This window comes from Peromyscus maniculatus, chromosome 11 (assembly GCF_049852395.1).
Source record: "Peromyscus maniculatus bairdii isolate BWxNUB_F1_BW_parent chromosome 11, HU_Pman_BW_mat_3.1, whole genome shotgun sequence".
Lineage (NCBI taxonomy): Eukaryota > Metazoa > Chordata > Mammalia > Rodentia > Cricetidae > Peromyscus > Peromyscus maniculatus.
The window spans coordinates 83,879,482-83,899,996 of record NC_134862.1 but is presented as its reverse complement, the minus strand read 5'-3'; the positions used below and the strand labels follow the sequence as shown (position 1 = coordinate 83,899,996).

General features: G+C 39.8%; 1 protein-coding gene across 6 annotated transcripts in view; it reads left to right on the top strand.

Annotated features, from left to right (window-relative positions):
* The window catches only part of Rgs7 (regulator of G protein signaling 7), a 395,639-nt gene that overhangs the window by 329,093 nt on the left and 46,031 nt on the right, over positions 1 to 20,515 (top strand). For all 6 annotated transcript variants that reach the window (XM_006993719.4, XM_076548014.1, XM_006993718.4 and 3 more), the window contains 3 exons: positions 5,404 to 5,468; positions 6,341 to 6,417; positions 6,521 to 6,602. In XM_006993719.4, coding sequence (XP_006993781.1) covers positions 5,404 to 5,468; positions 6,341 to 6,417; positions 6,521 to 6,602 — 224 coding nt within the window. The remainder of the gene's footprint in view (positions 1 to 5,403; positions 5,469 to 6,340; positions 6,418 to 6,520; positions 6,603 to 20,515) is intronic.

Below are 20,515 nucleotides of genomic sequence, written 5' to 3'. Positions count from 1 at the left end.
GACTTAGAGCTGGGAAAGTACCCTGTGGATATAATTAAAGTTTCTTTTCTCAAGAAATTTAGCAGCCTTGGAGCATTGGACCAAGTCCAAGTAACCGCATGAAGGCTTCCCTGTTTATACACCAGGGCTAGAAATACGATTGAGAGCTGGGAGGGCAGAGAAAGCCTGCTTGACTTTCAAGGTTTCTTTGACTTCAGAGTGGCACCATAGCAGAAGGTCTCATCCCTGTTCGGACTTCCATTCTTCAGGTGGCATGGACTCCCAGATGTCCGGCAGCAATTTAACAGCCAGTAGAAGGAACGGAAGGAAGCTATAGAGTGTGCGCTTCAGGGGCCACTTGACAGAAAGCCTGGAGCTCAGCATGCTGCTCTCCAGTTCCCTGTCACCTGCATAGTTACCTCCTCCAGACAAGTGGGAAACACCCAGGAAAACCAGAAACAATATGGGAATCCTAAACAGTAATGGGCATGAGTTTTTGAAAGACTCTAAGCTCAGATACATTGGTTCAAACAATTTACACTGTGAAAAGGCAGTTTTCTGTTTAATTTCCCAAGACAACAGCTTTATCTGCCTTCCCTCCAGGATCCAAAACAACTGGATCAAAATGGTTTTCAGATGAATTATGAGTACTATGATTCATTCTAAAATGATAATCAGCAGTACAAAATAAATTGCATTCAAACATTAGAAGACTGTAAAGAGTAAGAATAAATCTTTTTTAATCATAGATGATGGATTGTATTAGTTACCATTTAATTTTTGAGTTTATAAGTTTAGGAGGTAAGTATTTGAGCCTTTATTTGAGGAGGTAAGGTTGAATGATAACAAGTTTTATTACTTATCAAATACTAATGTAGGAATTAAAGAAAACTCACTCATGAACCAAATAGTAGAAAATAAAGGAAGAAAGAGGAGAAAGGAAGATGTGAGGAAAGGAATACCAAAGAAAGAAAAGGGGCTGGAGAGATGGCTCAGTGGCCAAGAGCACATGCTACTCTTCCAGAGGACCCGGGTTTGATTCCCAGAAACCATATGAAGGTTCACCACCATCTGTAACTCCAGTTCCAAGAAACCTGATGCTCTTCTCTGGCACCTAGCATGTACACAGACATATACATTCAAGCAAAATACCTGTTCACATAAAATTAAGGATGAAAATATTTAAATTTGTCTAACAAAAGAATTGTATCATAGTTGGATTTTAAGTAAAACAGGGTAACTCAGTTTAAGCAAATGGTGGCAAGCTAGGTATGGGAATACACTCCCTTAATCCCAGCTCTCTAAAGGCAGAGGCAGGAAAATCTCTGTGAGGCTGAGGCCAGTCTGACATTCATGGAGAATTTAAGGCCAACTTGTGTTACACAGTTGGACCTTGTCTCAAAAACTAACTAAATAAGTAAATAAATAAAATGGTATACAAAGATGAATCAGGCAAATATAATACAACAAGAAGACGAAATTAGCAGTCGTTATATTGATTAAATCAAAAATATTAAATGGAAAAACTTTAAATAGAAAATTTAAATTAAAAAATATTAAATTGGTAGAGGTAACAATCCATAGAAATATGTTATAGCAAAACTTGTAACATGAAAAATGATGGAAATGTAATAAGACAGATACAGAAAGATAATGAAACCACTGGACTTTAACACATCTCTCTCAAGCCAGATTAGCAAAAACCCAAAGGAGGAAAAATTTCATCATTCCTTGAAAGAAGATCATTATGTACAAAAATGTGGCAACATTGTAAAATTCAAACTCTGCCATTTTCCACAGACTTCAAATATATGGGAAGAAAAACTCTTATTTGATCATTATTCATACAGCCAAAATTATTTATTTAGTGATAGAAATCTGGTTAAAAATATCACACACACACACACACACACACACACACAGAGTATTCATTCACAGGATAGAATGTGGTGGCTATAGAAAACAAGCTGTATCCATATAAAACAACATAGTAAATTTTAATCCTGTTATGTTTAATATAGAAAAGCAAATTGTAATACATGTACCACTGATGCACAGTATATGAATATGTTCACACACACACACAATCCATAATTAATCTGCTGGATATCATCTTTATTATTAAATTACCTTCTCTCAAGAAGCCTAGGGGAAAATGGACTTCTTGCATATGCAGTGAGCTTTCGTCTTTCATCTTTAGCATACAAATTGGTTTTAGATCTAACTGAAAAAAGGTGAATCCTCCAATATAAAATATCACCGCTAGCTGAATCACCAAACAAGACAAGCAGGCAAATAAACAAAGCCTCAAAAGGTCAATAAATCGTGATATTTCCTTCCACTCGGTAGATACTGAGCATTTCCTCTTGGCAAATGTTTCTGAGCATGAGGACCTATCAGTACCTGTGACAATGATGGGGTGGGAGACATTTTCTAAAATCCACAGAAGCAACATGAAGAAAATATGTGCTTCAAACCTCTGCCAAGTCCAGAGAGGAGCTAGATCAACACAGTGCTTCAGTTAAGTCAGAAAGCAAATAATTCAGTTAAATAATGAGTAAGTACCTGGATAAATATTTCTAAGGAAAGACAAAGAAATGACCACTGGCCTATGAAAAGATGTTTAGCATCATTAATCATTGGCAAATTCAGTTCTACACTTAGAAGGAATAAGTTGGGGAATTCTAGTGTATAAAATGCAATAACACTTTGTACGTATGTTTGAAGGTCACTAAGAGTGGATTTTAAATATTCTAATCTGACAGGATGTGGGGGTGAAGAGGATGAGGAGGTGATGGTGATAAACAGTGACTGTGACTTAGCATTTCCATGTTGTAAGTGTATATCAAAGCATCAAGCTTTACAACACTTAAATAAATACTTAACACACACTTAAATAAAAATAAAGGGGATGGGCTCAGCAGATTAAGGTGCCTGCTGCCAAGTTAGACGATGTGAATTTAGTCTCTGGAATCCACATGGTAGGAAGAGAAAACTGACTCCTCCCACAAAATGTACTCTGACCATCACACACACACACACACATGCTCTTGAACACATGGGTGTACACCATGACACATATGTTCCTATAAGCACATGCATACACATACAATAAATATAATAAAATTAACATAAAGTCTGCTGAAACACATATCTGTTTAAAGTTGTCTACTAATTTTTGCCTTTTATTTTGGAAATAAAATTCAAATTATGCACAAGGTAGAATAAAGATATGTAACTTTGGGATACTTATTCTGCCCTTTCTTCCTTCTTTTTCTCTCTTGTTCTACATCACCAGAAGGATTACAGCAGTGGTTCTCAACCTTCCCAAAGCTGTGACCCTTTACTACAGTTACTCCTGTTGTGGTGACCCCCAATCATAAAATGATTTTGTTGCTACTTCATAGCTGTAATTTTGCTACTATTACGGATTGTAATATAAATATCTGATATGCAGGATATCTAATAAGTGACCTCCAAAAAGGTCATAACCCACATATTGAGAACTGCCAGATTAGAGGCTCTGTCAATGGCTCTTGATGACAAAGAGGAGGGTCAGCTAGAGAACAAACATCCCATACACTCCTTTTATGCATAAGTTGGAGTCATGTAGATGATGTCAAATTAAACCAACCTTGAAAACATGCTTGGAGTTTATAACTAGAGATAGAAATTGTCAATATCTTGATATTCCCTGAGCTACTTGAGAAGCAAGATTGTGGGAACTGATTTTTTTTAATTTAAGGAAAGGGGGAAAGTTAATCCACAAAATAAACATTCAAAGATTCTTTTAAAAGAAACAGAGCTGCCTCCTGACCATACGTTTCACTTGCATTGTTTGGATTATGTGTTGTATGTTTTCCAAGTGCACACTTGGCCTTTGCATTTCTAGTCCTTATGAAGTAAACATTCTTGTCTTCATCCTTAGCTGAAGGTGCCATAACTTCCTGACATCTATGGGGTAGGACCCTGAATATTTTTATCACAGACATCAGTGTGCAAGAGACTACTCCACATTGTAGAGAATTCCAGAATTAAGAGAAATGATCTCCTTTTGGCCTTCCCTTTCTAACTAGCCCTTACTTAAGAGACCTAATTCAAAAACGTGGCTTTTCGACCAAATGGTCAAGATGCATTTGGACCAAATCCCAATAATTAATTTCTTAATTATTCAGCTATCACTTGAGTGGCAGTGCTTCTTGTCAACTGCTTGTTGATTTTATGCCACAAAGTCATCAAAATTGCCTCACATGATTTCCAAGGAATTACTTTAGAAAAGTACATTTCAACTTGAGGGCTGGCATATAGCTCAGGGATAGAGCATTTGCCTAGCATACACAAAGCCCTGGGTGGGTTCAAACACCAGTAACACACACACACACACACACACACACACACACACACACACACACACGTTATATTTTTTCCAAGTACAAATTTAGCCATTGCATTTCTAGCCCCTGTGAACCACACATTCCTGTTTTCTCTATTTCTTAACTAGTGAAGTCACAGTGATTGATAGCAGCTGTATGTAGCTCCTCATGTCAAACCAAGGCAAATATTGTTAAGTGCAAAGTCATATGTATAAGACATCTCCACAGGCATAGCCTTACAAAAATGAATACTTAATGAAACTCACCTGGTGATTTCATTCAGTATGTAGACTGATACAATGAATTAGTATTGGGCTTCATGAGATCCAAACTTTCACACTTAATGGAAAACAATGATGGAATTATTCTGGAAAATGGGACTCTACCTGCAGAACTGGTTGTGTTGACATGTTCATGAGAGTCATCGAGATAATTTCAATCATCTAAAGAATTGCTCCAAGGCAATGCTGCCATCCCTGTCATCTCCATGACCAACTCACATGGTAGCCAACCAGACTGAGGAAAAGGCCATAGGGGGCAACATATTTTATATGCATGCACTGCCCTCCTAGCACAGAGCAACTGACCAATGAGAGACTTGCAAAACAAAGAGAGAAAGAAGCCAAGAACCCTTGAGCTTACATAACACACCCTTGTAGTTGACAGTACAACCTCAAAATAATTCAAATGCCCATCAGACACCTCTTTATGCAACCACCTTTTACAAAATGACTTTTATCTATATTTTAAGTTCATTTAATCTCTGAAAAGATTTATCTCATTATTTGTTGATGATAAAATTATGCCAAGTGTTTAATACCAAAAAATGATTACCCTCATTTAACATTCTACCTATTTGTGAGTTCTTAAATGCCAGTATTTGAATCTTAAACTTGTGCTTTTATCATCATTTATTTTTATCTAAGAGATAACAAAAGAAAATTAAACTTGAGAGAAAGTGATAAATATCTTGACATGTAGTACTATTGTTCTGTATTTAATATTTTAGTTTTAATGAACAACCAAGAAATGACATTATTTTTCCTTTCAGCTGTTTACCTCTGCAAGAGAACAATGCAAAACAAGGCAAGGCTAGAGCTAGCAGATTACGAAGCCGTAAGTACCAAGGATGTTCATACAGTGGTGTAGAATGATTAGAAATCAGACCTTTGGCCATGTCTGGGTACTCTGCCTTTCTGCATCAATGAATCCTAAGGACCAGACTTCACAGCCCAGTGCTTTAGTGAGCCCTCTTTGTCTGCTTCCTCTTTTCCCTCACATTAAGGACAGTGGAATTCTAAACATACAAACTCAGCGTATAAAGAGAAGCATATCTTTTAGGCTAACTTAATTGTAAAGATTTCAGGTAATTACTATATCGATAATGTCCAACCTCTGAGGATTGAAAACTGTTTACACTGGGGACCGATTTAGCAGACCCTTCAGATTGATCGTCACCATCAGATCAAGGGAGTCTGGTATCATTTGTTCTAATGATTGCTGTGTTGTGATAACTAATCCAGAGTACTGTGCAGGAGCAGATACTTGGCTTCAAGGACTGATGGCTATTCTCAGGACCTGAACAAACCAATTGGAACAGTGATGGGAAGGCATTGCTTTCCTGTTTCCATAGAGTGGGCACAGACAGATCCAGTGTATTTGTCTTCAGTCCAAACAAAGTAATACTCAGTAAAGTTAGTAAAGTGCTTACCTAGCATGCTCAAAGCTCTGTTTTCTATCCCTAGAACTATATAAACTAGGCATGTTGGCAGATATATATAATCCCCTCACTGGGGAGGTAAAGGGGAGAGGATGAGAAGTTCAAAGTCATCTTTGGCTACATGGTAAGTTAGAGGCTAGCCTGGGCCCATGAGGCCCATGATTAGTTGAGTTCAGAAAGCACAGTTGATTCAGATTCAGAGCATATACAATACTTTAGGGATTCTGGAAGGAACACTAGAATAACAGCTGTGCCATGTTTTTTTCAGGAAAGCCTGGCCAGGCTGCAGAGAGCATTTGCCCGGAAGTGGGAGTTCATTTTCATGCAAGCAGAAGCACAAGCAAAGTGAGTCCTTGTGAGTCTACAGGGAGATTTGCTCGGGTGAGGCCTTCAGTGCAGAGGCGGTACGCTTAACCCTGCTAACTCTTCATTGTTACCACATTGACAGAGTGGACAAGAAAAGAGACAAAATTGAAAGGAAGATTCTTGACAGCCAAGAAAGAGCATTCTGGGACGTCCACAGGCCTGTGGTGAGTAAGCTCGCAGGCATATTTTCATGAACTCATACCTCAGGTTTGGAAGAAAAGGGTGCCCTGGAACAGACTATGGTCCCCTCATAGTCCCAGTGTCTGGGTGAATTAGTTAGGGAAAGATGGCTGCCTCTGTATAAGATGAAAGTTAATGCCATGTATATTTACAAAAGGATACATTTCCCCCTGATGTGGCTAGCCAGTTCACTCTGAACATCTGAGGTGCCGATGCTGTTGTCAATTCTTGAAGGGGAAAAAACACACTGCTAACAGAACAATATTTTTTATGTTTACTGTTTATTTTTTTGGCTTTATAGAGAAAGTTAGAATCAAAATGTTATTATTTACCTTTATTTTCTTCTGCATAACTTATTAAATGCCTATTCTGTCTTATGAAAATTAGCGTATCATCAAATTTAAATCAGTTCATACTTCCTAAATTTTTCTTTTTACATTTGCTTATTTATTTTGTGTATGAGGGAGGGGGTACATGTGGAAGTCAGAAAACAACTGATGGGACACCGTCACCAGAGAATATTTATATAGGCATTACTAGAATAAATAATTGGTTCACAGCAAGAGAAAGAAACCAAGACAAATGACATATAGATACCTTAAAATTTTCCTCTCAACTACCTCTGAGTCATACCAAAATAGAAAGCATCCAGAGATGTATTTACAGATGTATGTATTTCAATTCGGACAGCAGTGCAGTTGTTAAGTTTTATTTTGAAATTGTCGTCATTTGAATTCTCAAGAGAGAAGAATTGAGTTACCTGGCTTTCCTGTTCAAAATACAGTTGGAGTTTTATTACTTGTGGTGAAAAGGAATTATGAGATCACGCTCATAACCATCCCGAGGAAACAAAACAGAATTTCTGTTTCCTTAAAACAACCTCCAGATGTGTTAGAGATATCTCACTGTATTAGTTGCTTTCCAACATTAGATCTGCATTTCTGTAGACCATTTAAGGAAGGAAGGATTCATAGTTTCAAAGGGTTCAGTCCATCATGTCGAAGAAGACATCAGAGATGAGGTCTATTCACTTCATGGTGGGCCAGAAAACATATACACAGAAGGAAGTGACCAAGGATAATGTTCCTTTAAGAACTTTCTCTTGGTCACCCACCTTCTTTATCTGGAGTCTACCTCTTCCACAACTTCCCAAAACAGTACCACCTGCTGTTGAACAAAACATTGAAATCCTGAGCCTGAAGAGGGTGTTTAATCCAGTTTTCTCTGCATGATGGAATATAAGTCCATGTTTGATTATGCTCTCTGGTTTACTTTTTTTGTGCCATGCTGAAGCCATACATAGGCTCCATTTCCCGACTGGAGACAAAGGCAAATCTTTGCTGTTTGTTTTCTAAAGAAAAATAGACTTTGATTGTCCTTGTGCTTTTGTGAGTGGTATTCACCAACCCTACCTTCAGTTATTTACTGCCCCCGTGTTACAACTCGATACATAATTTATAGTCATGTCCAAACTTTAGATGTGGCAATACCATAATGTTGTCAACTACAAAGTTTATGGTTGAGGACCATGTTATCAAGTTACAAATTATGTAATACTTTACGTAAGTTTCTGATTTTGTTGTTGTTGTTGGGCATGAGTTTGTTTTTCAACCAGACTCATAGCTGTCCTTGGCTGTATGTGACTAAGGGTTAGCCACGCCTGCATGAGAGGTAGTATCTGTTAGCATTTAAAGCTTTTAAACGTTTTTGAATCGTTCCAAACTTACAAATGATAACCCTTGTCTGACAGCCATGGCTGCCACCGAGAAAGCACCTCATATTTCCCTATTTCTGGGTCCTTACTGAGGGAATACTCAGAAAGATGATGAGAACAAGGGCCTTCATCACTGACGTTCACTGATGGCAGCACCAACTAAGCAAGAATAGCAGTTTTCCTTTCTTTTTTTTTTTATTTTATTTCATGTGTCTGATTGTTTTGCCTGTGCCCCATGTGTATGACTGAGGTCAGTGGAGAGTGTCAGATCCCCTGAAACTATATGACCGATGGTTTGGGTCACCATGTGGGTCCTGGGAATCAAACACAGGTCTTCTGGAAGAACAGCCAGTGCTCATGACTGCTGAACCATCTCTCTGACCCCTGAAAAGGGCTTCCTAAGATAATCATCCCTCTAAATAAAATGGCACAGGGAATAGAAAGAAGTCCTGGAAGGAAGAAACAGATTGGTGGAGCTAGTGGAGAGGAAGAGGAGAAGAAGCAAAGGAATGGTCCTGGGGATTATTCTCGTTGGGGTTTCTAAGATAAACAAGAAATCTGTGATCTGCAATGATTATATTCTACCAGATGGACAGACACTGGTCAAACCACTGCTGTGTCATTGCTATACCTATGTAAGTGCTATGGGATATCTGTGTTCCTCATTGTCTGATTTCATATGCTACTCTCTGAATCACTTCACAGTGGATGCTTGACAGTTCTTGCTGTCCACACAGCAAATGAAATGCAAGCTGCCTCTACATGTCAAATCTCATGACTTGTTCAGCCCACCATGGCCTTTTATAAAGAGGCACTTGCATTTCTAAGGGCAGGCCTTCAACCAAGGAATGCCTAGTGAAGTGTCCTGCTTCTGCCGTTTGTGACAGGGCATGAAGAGGCAATGTATTTGACATCAACCCTGGGATGCAGGATTCTGTCTCTCCACGTTAACTTGGGGTTGATTGCAACAGAAATGACAGTCATTTCCAGGGATGGACACAAAGGTGTAGCCCTTCTTGGAAATCACGGTACCTTGCTCTTCTTCACTGTGCCATTTCATTAAGGGGGATGGCAGTGGGCTTTCATAATTATGAAGAGAATGAAGGAAATAATATTTGAAAACAGTGAATAAATTATATAGAAAGACACTTTTAGATTTCTGTCATCTGGAATCTTGCTGTCTCCCTATTCATCTTTCCTTTGGAAAGGATGGATACATGGAGCTAGGAGGGCCTGGTACTTTTTTATAGAGATCAGGTTGGCCTCAAACTCACAGAGATCCATCCATCTACCTCTGCCATCAGACTGCAGGGATTAAAGATGTGTGCCGCCTTGCCCAGCCTTATTAGAGCTTTTTAAAAAGCTAACTGAAAAACCGTGAATGTAGTTCTCTCTGGAGAGTGCTTGCCTGACATGCAAGAAGCCCTGGGTTGAATCTCAGAACAGAAAAACCATTCCTGGCAGCACATGCCCCTAGTCCCTGGATTCAGGAGGTGAAAGTAAAGGAAGCAAAGGCTCAGAGTCATCTCCTACTACACAGTGAGCTCCAGGGTCCAGCCTGGGCTAATGAGATTCTGTTTCAAAACTAAAAATTAAAAAAAAAAGGAAGAAGGAAAAAGAGGCAAAAAAATCCATGATACTTGTTCATAAAAGTATAAAGATAATAGCTATTTCTATTACACTAAAAGGCCCTATACTTATTGCTTCACAGTAGTAAAACACAATCTCAGTTAGATGTCTAAGTAATATAATTATATTTTCCCGGGATTATTTACATTTATAAATATGTAAAATGTCTTTATTTTTCATAACTGGAAATTGAGTTATCTGAACAATGTTGTTTGTTGATGTTTTAATACAAATATACACCTAGTGTTGGTCCTTGGAAAGCTGCTTTTTTGTGTGTCCTGTGGAGGAGATTTGTAGCTTCTTTTATGCCTGCCTGATATTGTTTTGATCAGGTTCCATTTATTTAATCAGGAATAGAATGAGCAATCAGCAACTGCAGCTCAGCATCTCACAGGCTTAAAGCTGGCTTAATGTGATGTTATGATACAGTGCATGAATTAAAACCTAGCAATGTAGGAAATACATCTAATAGGACTTTAATATGATTCTTTTTAACCGTGAGGTCAACCTTAAGTCAGATGAGAAAACATAATCTGTCTCTTATATTTAGTACCTTTACAAAATAAAGTTAGCTTCTCTACGTGTGTCAGTGTTTACTCGGGAAAAACTAAATTGAGGTCTAATCAAGGAGGCAGACTCTTTACAGGCCAAGAATTCTCAGAAACAGCTCAAGAACACAGTGGGAGAAACAGACTAGATTTTATTATATTGAAGAGAATGTGGGATTTGTTTTTTTTTTTCTGTATAGTTAATGTTATAAGGAGCTTTATTTTATTTTATTTTTGCAGTGCTGAGGCTTAAACCCAGGGTCTTATCATGCTAGGTAAGACCTTATCACTGAGCTACACTTCCAGCACATCTAAGCCCTAATGTGTTGAAAATAACTATTAATAAGTTAGCAGCAAGTGAAGTCAGGGATTTAAAATGCTGAAGGCGATCCACTTTATAGTTTTCTGCAATGTTCTGGGCACCATGCATTGAAAAGAGTGTGGGTGAATTGGATTTAAGGTAAGTGGGTGAATAAGGAGGCAACAAGCAAATTAGCGCGCGCGCACGCACGCGCACGCACACACACACACACACACACACACACACACACACACACACACTGGCACACATGAACACGTATTCCCAAGTCAAACCAGGATCTTGGTGTTGGGATTTGGTTTTATTCTTTTTCTTTATGGTGGATTCCATATGATCAATGTGGAAATTTCTGGAGAATAAAGCTCTCCTGGTACCCAGAACTATACAAAGTAGGAAGAATGCATTAGAAATGCTGGGTCAGGAATACAGTGAAAGAAAGAATTCACTGGATAGAGAATGAGCTAGGTCATTTTGGGAGTTCCTTCCAACCCTGAACTAGTAAGAATCAATTGACTTTCTTTGTGTCCCTAGTTGTTATTTTAGAGTTGAATGCATGATAGATAGTCAACAAAGACTCCATAAGTAAGAGTACAAAGAAGTACAAATATATTTCAGTCAAATAATCAAAATAAAAACAACATGCCTTGAGCACCTCCCAAATTCAAGTTAAGCAAATCCTGACTACAAAGCAGTAAAAATAGTTTATTGTTTTATACTTTCCACGTCTAATGCTTATTAACTCACATATGTGTTTGATGATGGCTTCACTGACATTCTTCATTGAACTTTTTTTTTTAATGTCAGATTAAACCCATCACTGTAGGAATAAACTAGAAGAAGTTTTGTGTCTGAGTAATTAAAGAAAATGTGGCATTGGCAAAGAGTTTTGCCAAGGGCTGAAAAGTGAATTCACTTTGGATCTGACTGGATATGAGGCCATGGTGACCAGCTGTAAAACTAGACAGAGACCTTGAAAAATGAGTTCAATGCCTGTTTAGGGTACAGAATTAATTTTGGAACTCATTGCCATGAAGGTGGAAATCCTTGTGGGTGGGTAGGAAAGCCTGAGGGTCAGAGAGGTATGTTATTCATTCGGAATGTCATAGACCTTTCTCCTTCCTTCCCTATGACCCCAGAACTCCAGAAGAAAGTACTGAACTTCCCTATATATCAGTTTTTCTTCATATTGATTTAGGGTTTAGATGTGATTATTGGGAAGTGAAATTTGTTTGTATTTGTATTAGTATTGGCATTAGTAACAACAGTTTTGCTATTAAAATATGGCAATACTAGTTTTTTGACTGTCCCTGAATGATGTAGAAAAGTTTTGTGTAATCAGCTAGGTGTGATGGTACATGCCTGTAATCTTAGTCCTTGGGAGGCTGAGGCAGGAGGATGTCTGTGCTACATAGTGAGGCTCTATCTCAAACCTCTCTTCCAAAATGGAGGAGGATGGAGGAGGAAAAGAAAGGGAATAAGGGATGGAGGGAAAAGGAAAGCCCCAGACAGAATTTATTTCCCTATAGTACAGAGATGTATGAAAAGGGAGTGGGGAGTGAGAGCAGCGTTTTCCATAAGCTAAATGCTCAAATCATGGATTGCATAAAAATTCTCACTTCTGCTCCCACCCTCCCACAATATGAGTATTACACGTGACAGCTCCTCTGCATTTGTAGTTTCCCCATGTCAAATTCTAAAACTTGGAGAGAACAAGTGCCACTCTGACTGTCTTATACAGGACACTGTTCAGTACGTGCAACTGCAGCTGAAAAGATTTGGCTCAATTACCAAATCCCTTCTTTGGTGAAATTTATTAAATGCTTCCAAGTCTCAAATTCACCCTTTGAAATATGGATAATAACTGTCTCCTAGGACACTGAGAGCATGTAGCAACGATTGCTGAGGATTTACCACATATTCTTTTGTCTATTCACTCATTCATTAATGCATTCACTCATTCTCTCTCTTCATCCCTCCCTCTGTGTGTGTTTGTGTGTGTGTATGTATGTGTATGGTATATTTATGTATTCAGACCTGAGTGTGCAACTATATTCTCCCATTCATACCAGCGTGAAGGTCAGGGGTCAACACTGGATGACCAGTGTAAAGGTCAGGGGTCAACAATGGATGATCAGTGTGAAGGTCAGGGGTCAACACTGGATGCCTTTCTCTATTGTTTCCCTCGCCTTACGTTTTTTGAGACAGGGTTTCTAAGGGAACCTGTTGCTTGATTTTTTTGGATGGACTGAACAGCCAATGGACCTCTAGGATCTGTCTGTCCCTGGCTCTCAACACTGGGTTATGGATGTGTGCCAACATGCCCAGTTTTTATGTGGCGACTGAGGATCCGAACTCAGGTCCTCATGTTTGTGCCGTGAGCAGATTACCTGCTGTGGTGATGATTGCTGATTTTCAGCTCAACAGGCTATGAAATCCCCTAGGAGACACGCCTGCAGGCACACCTGAATGTGAGAGACCATTCAGGACATGCTGTGGAGGGATTATCTTGATTAATTTAATTGATATAGGAAGAGCTATGAAAATGTAAGGGGTGCCACTTCACAAGAACTGAATAACATCCTGCATCATTTTCTTCTTCCTGAATGACAAGACAATGTGACCAGCTGCTTCAAGTTCCTGCCACATGGGCTTCCTCACCAAGAAGGACTATACCCTCTGACTGGGAGATAAACGTTTCCTTCTTTAAATCGCTTTTATTGAGCCTTTTATCACAGCAACAGGAAACGTCACGAAGATACCCTGCGCCATCTCCCCAGTCAGCAATAATGCTTTGGAGAGAAGAGCAGAAGGCAGGGCATCGGGGAGCGTAGAGAAGTTCTCATGTAAATGGCATGATGTCTTCAGGGAAGAGTTTTGGAAATTAGAAGAGCTGGAGTTAGTGTTTGGAGCTTTAGTAAGTGTGTCATCTGCCTGCCGCTGCATAATAAGTGACCCCAACCTGCAGCAGCATGAGCCAGCAAACAACATTGGGTGGCCACTTTATGCAGCGTAAGTCCAAGGGTGGTTTCTTAGATTGTTCTGGTTCAAGACCTCTCATGACAACTGTAGTCAAGTCGCTTGAAGTGACACGGTCCATCTGAAATGATAGTCTTGAATTGATGGTGATTGCAAGATGACCACAGAGGCCTCTTCATATGAGGGCCCCAGCCAGTTTCTCGACATCACCCTCAACAGTCAGCCCCATATGTGAAGCCACATTTGACTACAGAGCTACCATGCTAAAATGACTTCCACAGCCTCTGAGTGACATTGACCAACACAAGTACAATGTGGGTGCCAAGAGGATGATGTCATTAGGAACCAAAAACTGCTCTCAGGAAAATCTGGATGAATGGAAACATTTAAAACTTTTTCTTTATTTGCAATGCTGGGGGCTAACCCAGGGCCTTACACACACATTAGACAAGTGCTGTACCACTAAACTGCACCCTAGCCAGAGAATCTGAAAATTCAGTGCAGAAAGAAAATTCTAGTTCTCCATGAATAGAATCGTTTTCACTGCTCGTGATCCATGCAAATGCTGAGTTTTACTCTCTCCCCAGGGCTGCCTCTGTGCACAATGAGTTTTTATTTTGTGTCAGTGAAAGGTACTGAGGTCACTATTTGAGCTTTGCATGTTTTACGTGCTCTGTATGTCTCAGAAGTCAGCTAGCTCCCTGATGGAGGGTAATGCCTATTGTCATATCTCTGACAGGCTGCAAATATCACCAGCTGTGCTAGACTGCTGGGAAAGAGTTACAGTTTGCAATATGATATGTACAAGTGACAGGTATAAATATTTCCTGAAAACTATGACTACCCCTGGGCTTGAAATGGAAAACACAATACTCTATAAATTGCAAGGCAGTTTTGCCTTTTAATCCTGTCTGTAAGGTACAATTTAAACACACAATTTCAAACTGTTCATTTGAAACTTAGTAGCACAACTTTAGTGTCTTCCATAAAACTTTCTCTGCAGCATTTCCATTATAACCTTTGCTTTGTCAATTTTGCAACATACATGGGAGACAATTCTGAAAACTGAAAACAAAGTGATGAGGTCTTCCATCTTTAATGGCCAAATAGGCCAAGTGGGGCTTCTCTATCAATGGTCCATGTTCTCATTCTTGAAGTCTTTAGCTGTTCATGAAAAACCTAAAGATGTGTTAGTCCAAACTTGAATCTTCCTTTTATGTCATAGAAAAAGAACAGCCCTTCTGCCTATTATTCACATCTGTTCTTTTGGATCAAAAAATATTTTGACAGCATGGCTATCGTGAGCCTTTATGAGTAAAATTGTCGTCTTTTTTTCTCCCTGGCTACATCTTTTGTCTTGTGTGCTTTTTCTATCCCTGAATAGATTTCAAGATACGGTGTCCTATTATTATGTAATATCTGATGCTATTTATGTGAGCCAGGGGTAGAGTGAGAATAAGAACCACTTCCCTGTTATTAAGTTGTGCTCTCTAGCCTGCAGATTGGCAACATTTCAAGGCGGTTTGCTCAAGCCTGTGCCCAGGTTTCTAGCCTGTTTCTTTTAGAAGGGCGAGAATGTGGATAGTGATTGGGGCTATGTTGGTAGAAGACCCTGAGGGTTAGCAGCTAACTCTCGGAAAAGGAGGTAGAGGAAAACACTGCCCTTAAGCACCAGTGTTAACTTGCCGAGCCTAGGGTCTAAGCAGGTGAATGGGTAGCCTCTTAGGTATAATATGCTCTTCAGAAGCCAGCTCCCTGGGCCAGTCCTACTATATATAGCTACAATAAAGATATGTTTGCCAGCAGAAAAGGGTCCATAGATAATCTTTTAAATATAGACATGGACAGTACATAGGGCAGAATATGAACAATTCAGGGATTAAGATTAAAGAGGCTGTGGGACTCCTTTGAACTGCTTTGTAACTATTTCTGAAATTGTATCAAAGATGACAAATGTTATACACAGAGGCAGAGGGAGGCTGAGTAAGCACTGTGGCTATCTGTGCTGATGGTCCAACAGAGCCAGTGTGACTCCCATTTCATGGGGAGCAGTTAATATTTGGGCCTGGATTTTTTTCTCCAGTTCATTTGCGATCGCTGCGCCCCCCCCCCATGTCTAAATTGTATCTTTTTTAAAAAGAGGAAAGAAGAGAAAGACAGCCTGTGCTCTCTTAACCTGACAGCAGGCATCTCCACGTGAGTGACAACTTTCTTCAGAAAATAAATTCAATGTTAAAGCAATCTAAATAAGAAAAAAAATTCTCTTTCCCCTAATCCAGACATCTTCAAATTTCTCCTTGATTCTGCTTTTTTTCCTCTGACAAAAATTTCAATAAAAGAAACTGGTCATTCTAACATGAATTATACTTTATCATCAGAAACTCCAACACGTGCACACGCGCGCGCGCGCGCGCACACGCACACACACACACACACACACACACACACACACTTTGGCCATTACATGTTTTCAATGGCTATTAGAGCAATCAGCACCTTGGGAAACGAACCATAAAAACTCCAGTAGGAAACTTAAGCACTGAGGGTGTGGCTTGATGATAAAGTGACTGTCTAACATGTGCAAGGACCTGGGTTCAATTTCCACCATGGTTAAACAAAAAAAAAAAAAAGGAAATGTCATTGTGTAACGCTGCATCTCTGGGTTGCAGTGAAGGACATTAATGTGAACTGAACTTTACTTTCTGGCTCCTTTGCCACCTCAGGTTGTTTCTTAACTTAGTGACTCTTTAAACCTCATAGGTTGTTGGGGGTGGGGGAAGATGCCTGCTAGAGTTTGGGGTGGGAGAAAAGTAGCACTAAGCTGCTGTGTGTCAAAAACTGTGCTGACCACACTTTGAACATCAGCTCATCAGTTCATATAAGAAGTTTGGTGCTGTTATCACTCCTGTGCGTGGGAAGGTACCAAAGCCTGGATAAGACACCAGCACTTCCAAGCACTGTTACTATTTTGTAGTCATGGTTTTTGTGTTTCTCCTGTCAATGATGATTGACATTGTTCTAGTTTCTTTTCTATTGTTGTGATAAAATATCCTGACCCAAAGCAACTTAAGGGATAAAGGTTTATTTTGGTTCTCACTTCCGGGTTACAGTCTATGAGTTCACAGAAGTCAAGGAAGTAGAAACCCAACTGCTCACATCATGTCCAGTCATGATGGGGAGAAGTGGAGTCATGCTCATTTTCGTGCTTGCTTGCTCGCAGCTGTTTCTCCACCCTTACACACTACAGGACCCTCTGCCTAGGGAATGGTGCTCCCCACACTGGACTGGGTCTTCTGACATCAATTCATTAAGACACTCTCCCATAGACGTGCCTATGGACCAGTGCAATGCAGACACTCCCTCACTGAGACTTTCTTCCCAGGTGACTCTAGACTATGTCAAGTTGACAATTAAAACTAGCCTTCACAAACATCTTAAAAAGTGACACAGTCAATCCCAGCACTCAGGAGGCAGAGGCAGACGGATCTCTGTGAGTTCGAGGCCAGCCTGGGCTACAGAGTGAGTTCCAGGAAAGGCACAAAGCGAAACAGAGAAACCCTGTCTCGAAAAAAACAAACAAACAAACAAACAAAAAAAAAGTGATACAGTCATTTAAAGAAGTGACTTGTTCGAAAGTTCTCTGCCTCCTTAAGTGTGTGGCGGATAAGGCAATTTTAAAGGAAAATATACATCAAGCATTTGGGTCCATGTTATATGAGTCTCATTGTGAGGGTTAGCAAAAGAAATCATGACTGGAAAATAGGCCTGTGAAGCTAATATCTCCCTTCCATTCCAATGTATGAATCTTTGATATTATGCCTCAGGGAAATTAGATTTGTAGTAGTTGACATATGTTCTTGGTAGAATGCTTATGAAAATCAAATTGGACAATAGAAATGCTTGGAGGTTGTCTTACTTAGGGTAACTACGGCTGTGAGAAAACACCATGACCAAAAGCAAGTTGTGGAGGAAAGGATTTATTCAGGTTACACTTCCACATCACAGTTCATCATCAAGACAGGCACTCAAACAGGGCAGGAGCCTGGAGGGAGGATGCAGAGGTCATGGAGGGATGCTTCTTACTGGGTTGTTCCTTCTGGCTTGCTCAGTCTGCTTTCTTATAGAATCCAGGACTTCCAGCCCACAAATGACACCACCCACAATGGGCTGGGTTGTCCCTCATCGATCACTAGAAAATGTCCTACAGCCCAGTCTTATAGAGGCATTTTCTTAATTAAGGTTCACTTCTCTCAGATGACTTTAGCTTGTGTCAAGTTGACATAAAGTTATCCAGCATGGAGGCTGTCAAAACACTTTGTAATATGAATACTCTTTATATTTATTTGTATTATTTTCTATTTTGAATCATAATTTTCAGAGGACATTTAATCTTCAATCTACAATATGGCAAATGAGAGAGTGACACCCTGACAGAGTGATGTCTGTGGGAATCAGAGGACATGGGGACTACTAAGAGATATCTGGGGAAAGAGATAACAGCTCATATGGGGGGAAAGAACCAGAGGCTGCAAGAAGCAGAAGGGTGCTAGGGAGACTGGAGCAAGAAAGAAAAAGGATAATATTGGGATGAAGAGAGAGACCTGCCCATGAGACACAAGGTCTCACATTCCTCGAGGCCCATCCTAAGCATGATGCAAGTGTATGGAAGCACTCAGAGTGACCCAGTTTGGCTGTAGTTTTAAAAGATCACTTGGGCAACCTTCCCATGTCTCCCCATGCCTCAGGGAACAGAAATCTTCCCAACTCCCAAATGTAATACTGCCCTCCATCTTGAAATTCCTGAAAATATTTGATAGCATCTAACTCATAATATCTATGTCCTGGCAGGTCTTCTAAGATACCATGAAAACTTGTCCATGTGCTACTGTTGAAGTCCGTATGTTTCTTCTACCTCATATATAGCAAATCTAATTCTCTTCAAACTTAGCTGAGGGGAAAGCTCAGAAGGTCTTGACGAAGGCAGGAAAGGTGCTAACCAGGACATGCTAACCAGGACACAGTGATTGGTTTACTTGCTAAGATAGAAGACCAGTGTTAACATTTGCATCCAGTTTCCTGACCTGCATCAGAAGCCAAGTGACAAATGGTAGAGGATGATTGGAACTGCAGACCAGGGCAGGAAGAGCAGCAGAAAGTGACAACTCACTTCGAGGGGACCCAGGCACTAACAATGGCATAAAATGAAACAACAACTCAGAAACATTAAGAATTAGGGCTGTCTAGCCTCATGGACATTGTTGCCTCAGAGACAGCAAAAAAAAAAAAAAAAATAGTATTCCCAGTGATGATCTTCAATTATGGAGGAAAAGTTATGCTGTTTGGATGTGACTACACAAGTATGTAGAGATATATTGGGGATTATTTTAAATTTTGCCCCTAATAGTGAAAACAAAAGCACAATTTGGGGGCCTTAGTAATAAGAATGTGATCTAGAGAAGTTAACCTGACCCCTCTTTCTGACATCCCTAATAATTACGGAACTTACCATTTCCTCTTGAGGAAATCAGGTTTGATGTAGCAGAATTGAATTTGAAATGTTTCAAGTTTTACAGAGATCTTTCTTGCTAAACTCAAAGTGTACACTACATTCTGTACCTATGTTCCATAAAGGAACCATTACAGCCTGAATGTTTGGGTGCCACACTCCCTAGACCGTCTGTTGAAATCCTAATCTCTAAAGTCAATGTGTTGGGGGTAGGGTCATTTGTAACTGGTTAGATCATGGGACGTTGCCCACATTAATGGGTCCAGAAAAAGCCCTTACCTCTCCACTATACTGGAGCTAAGGAAAAAGTCACACTCATCAGGATTCAGTGTTATAGATCAGTTGATCAGATACATCAACACTAGGATAGAAGAGGCAAGAGGATCTTGACTTTCAGACCAATCTGGTATACATAGGGAAAGACCCTATGATCCACTTGTGAATAACAAACGGGGTGCTTGAGCTTACACTCCTCTTAGTCTCCCCCATCTGCAGGGCTGTGCATAACACTCTTCTGTTGTTTTTAAGCCTTCCAGTTTGTGACATTTTGTTATAGCAGTCCAAACAGGACAAGACAGGGAGGTACACCTCTTTTTCTGTTTGGAGGCCCCTAGAATCCCCTGTAATTGAAGATTGTTGATTCCAAGGCTGCTATTGTAAATTAAAGTTTGTTTCAACATACGACAGTGTTCACACTTAGCAATATCTAGCTGCCACACAGTTATTCATTATTACAACCATTGTAAGCCTTTTGAATGGACTGAGAGCAAATAGAAGGTATTTTGTTTGGTTCTATTCAGGTCCTACACTATTGAAATCACCAACACAAACAGCAATCTCTACAAAATTAAAAATTATTTTAATCTATTCTGTAACTGATTCATTTTTTCTTTTCCATAAAACCTATCTTTTATATTGGGTCAATTTTTTTTTTATTTTATTTTTTTATTCTTAATGGAGACCCAGCTCCAGCTGATCCACATTTCTTTTTCTTTTTCTTTTTTTTTTTTTTCTTGGTTTTTTTGAGACAGGGTTTCTCTGTGTAGCTTTGCGCCTTTCCTGGAGCTCACTTGGTAGCCCAGGCTGGCCTCGAACTCACAGAGATCCGCCTGGCTCTGCCTCCCAAGTGCTGGGATTAAAGGCGTGTGCCACCATGCCCGGCTCATTGGGTCAATTTTTGTTGTCCTCAAAGAGACCGTCCAGAT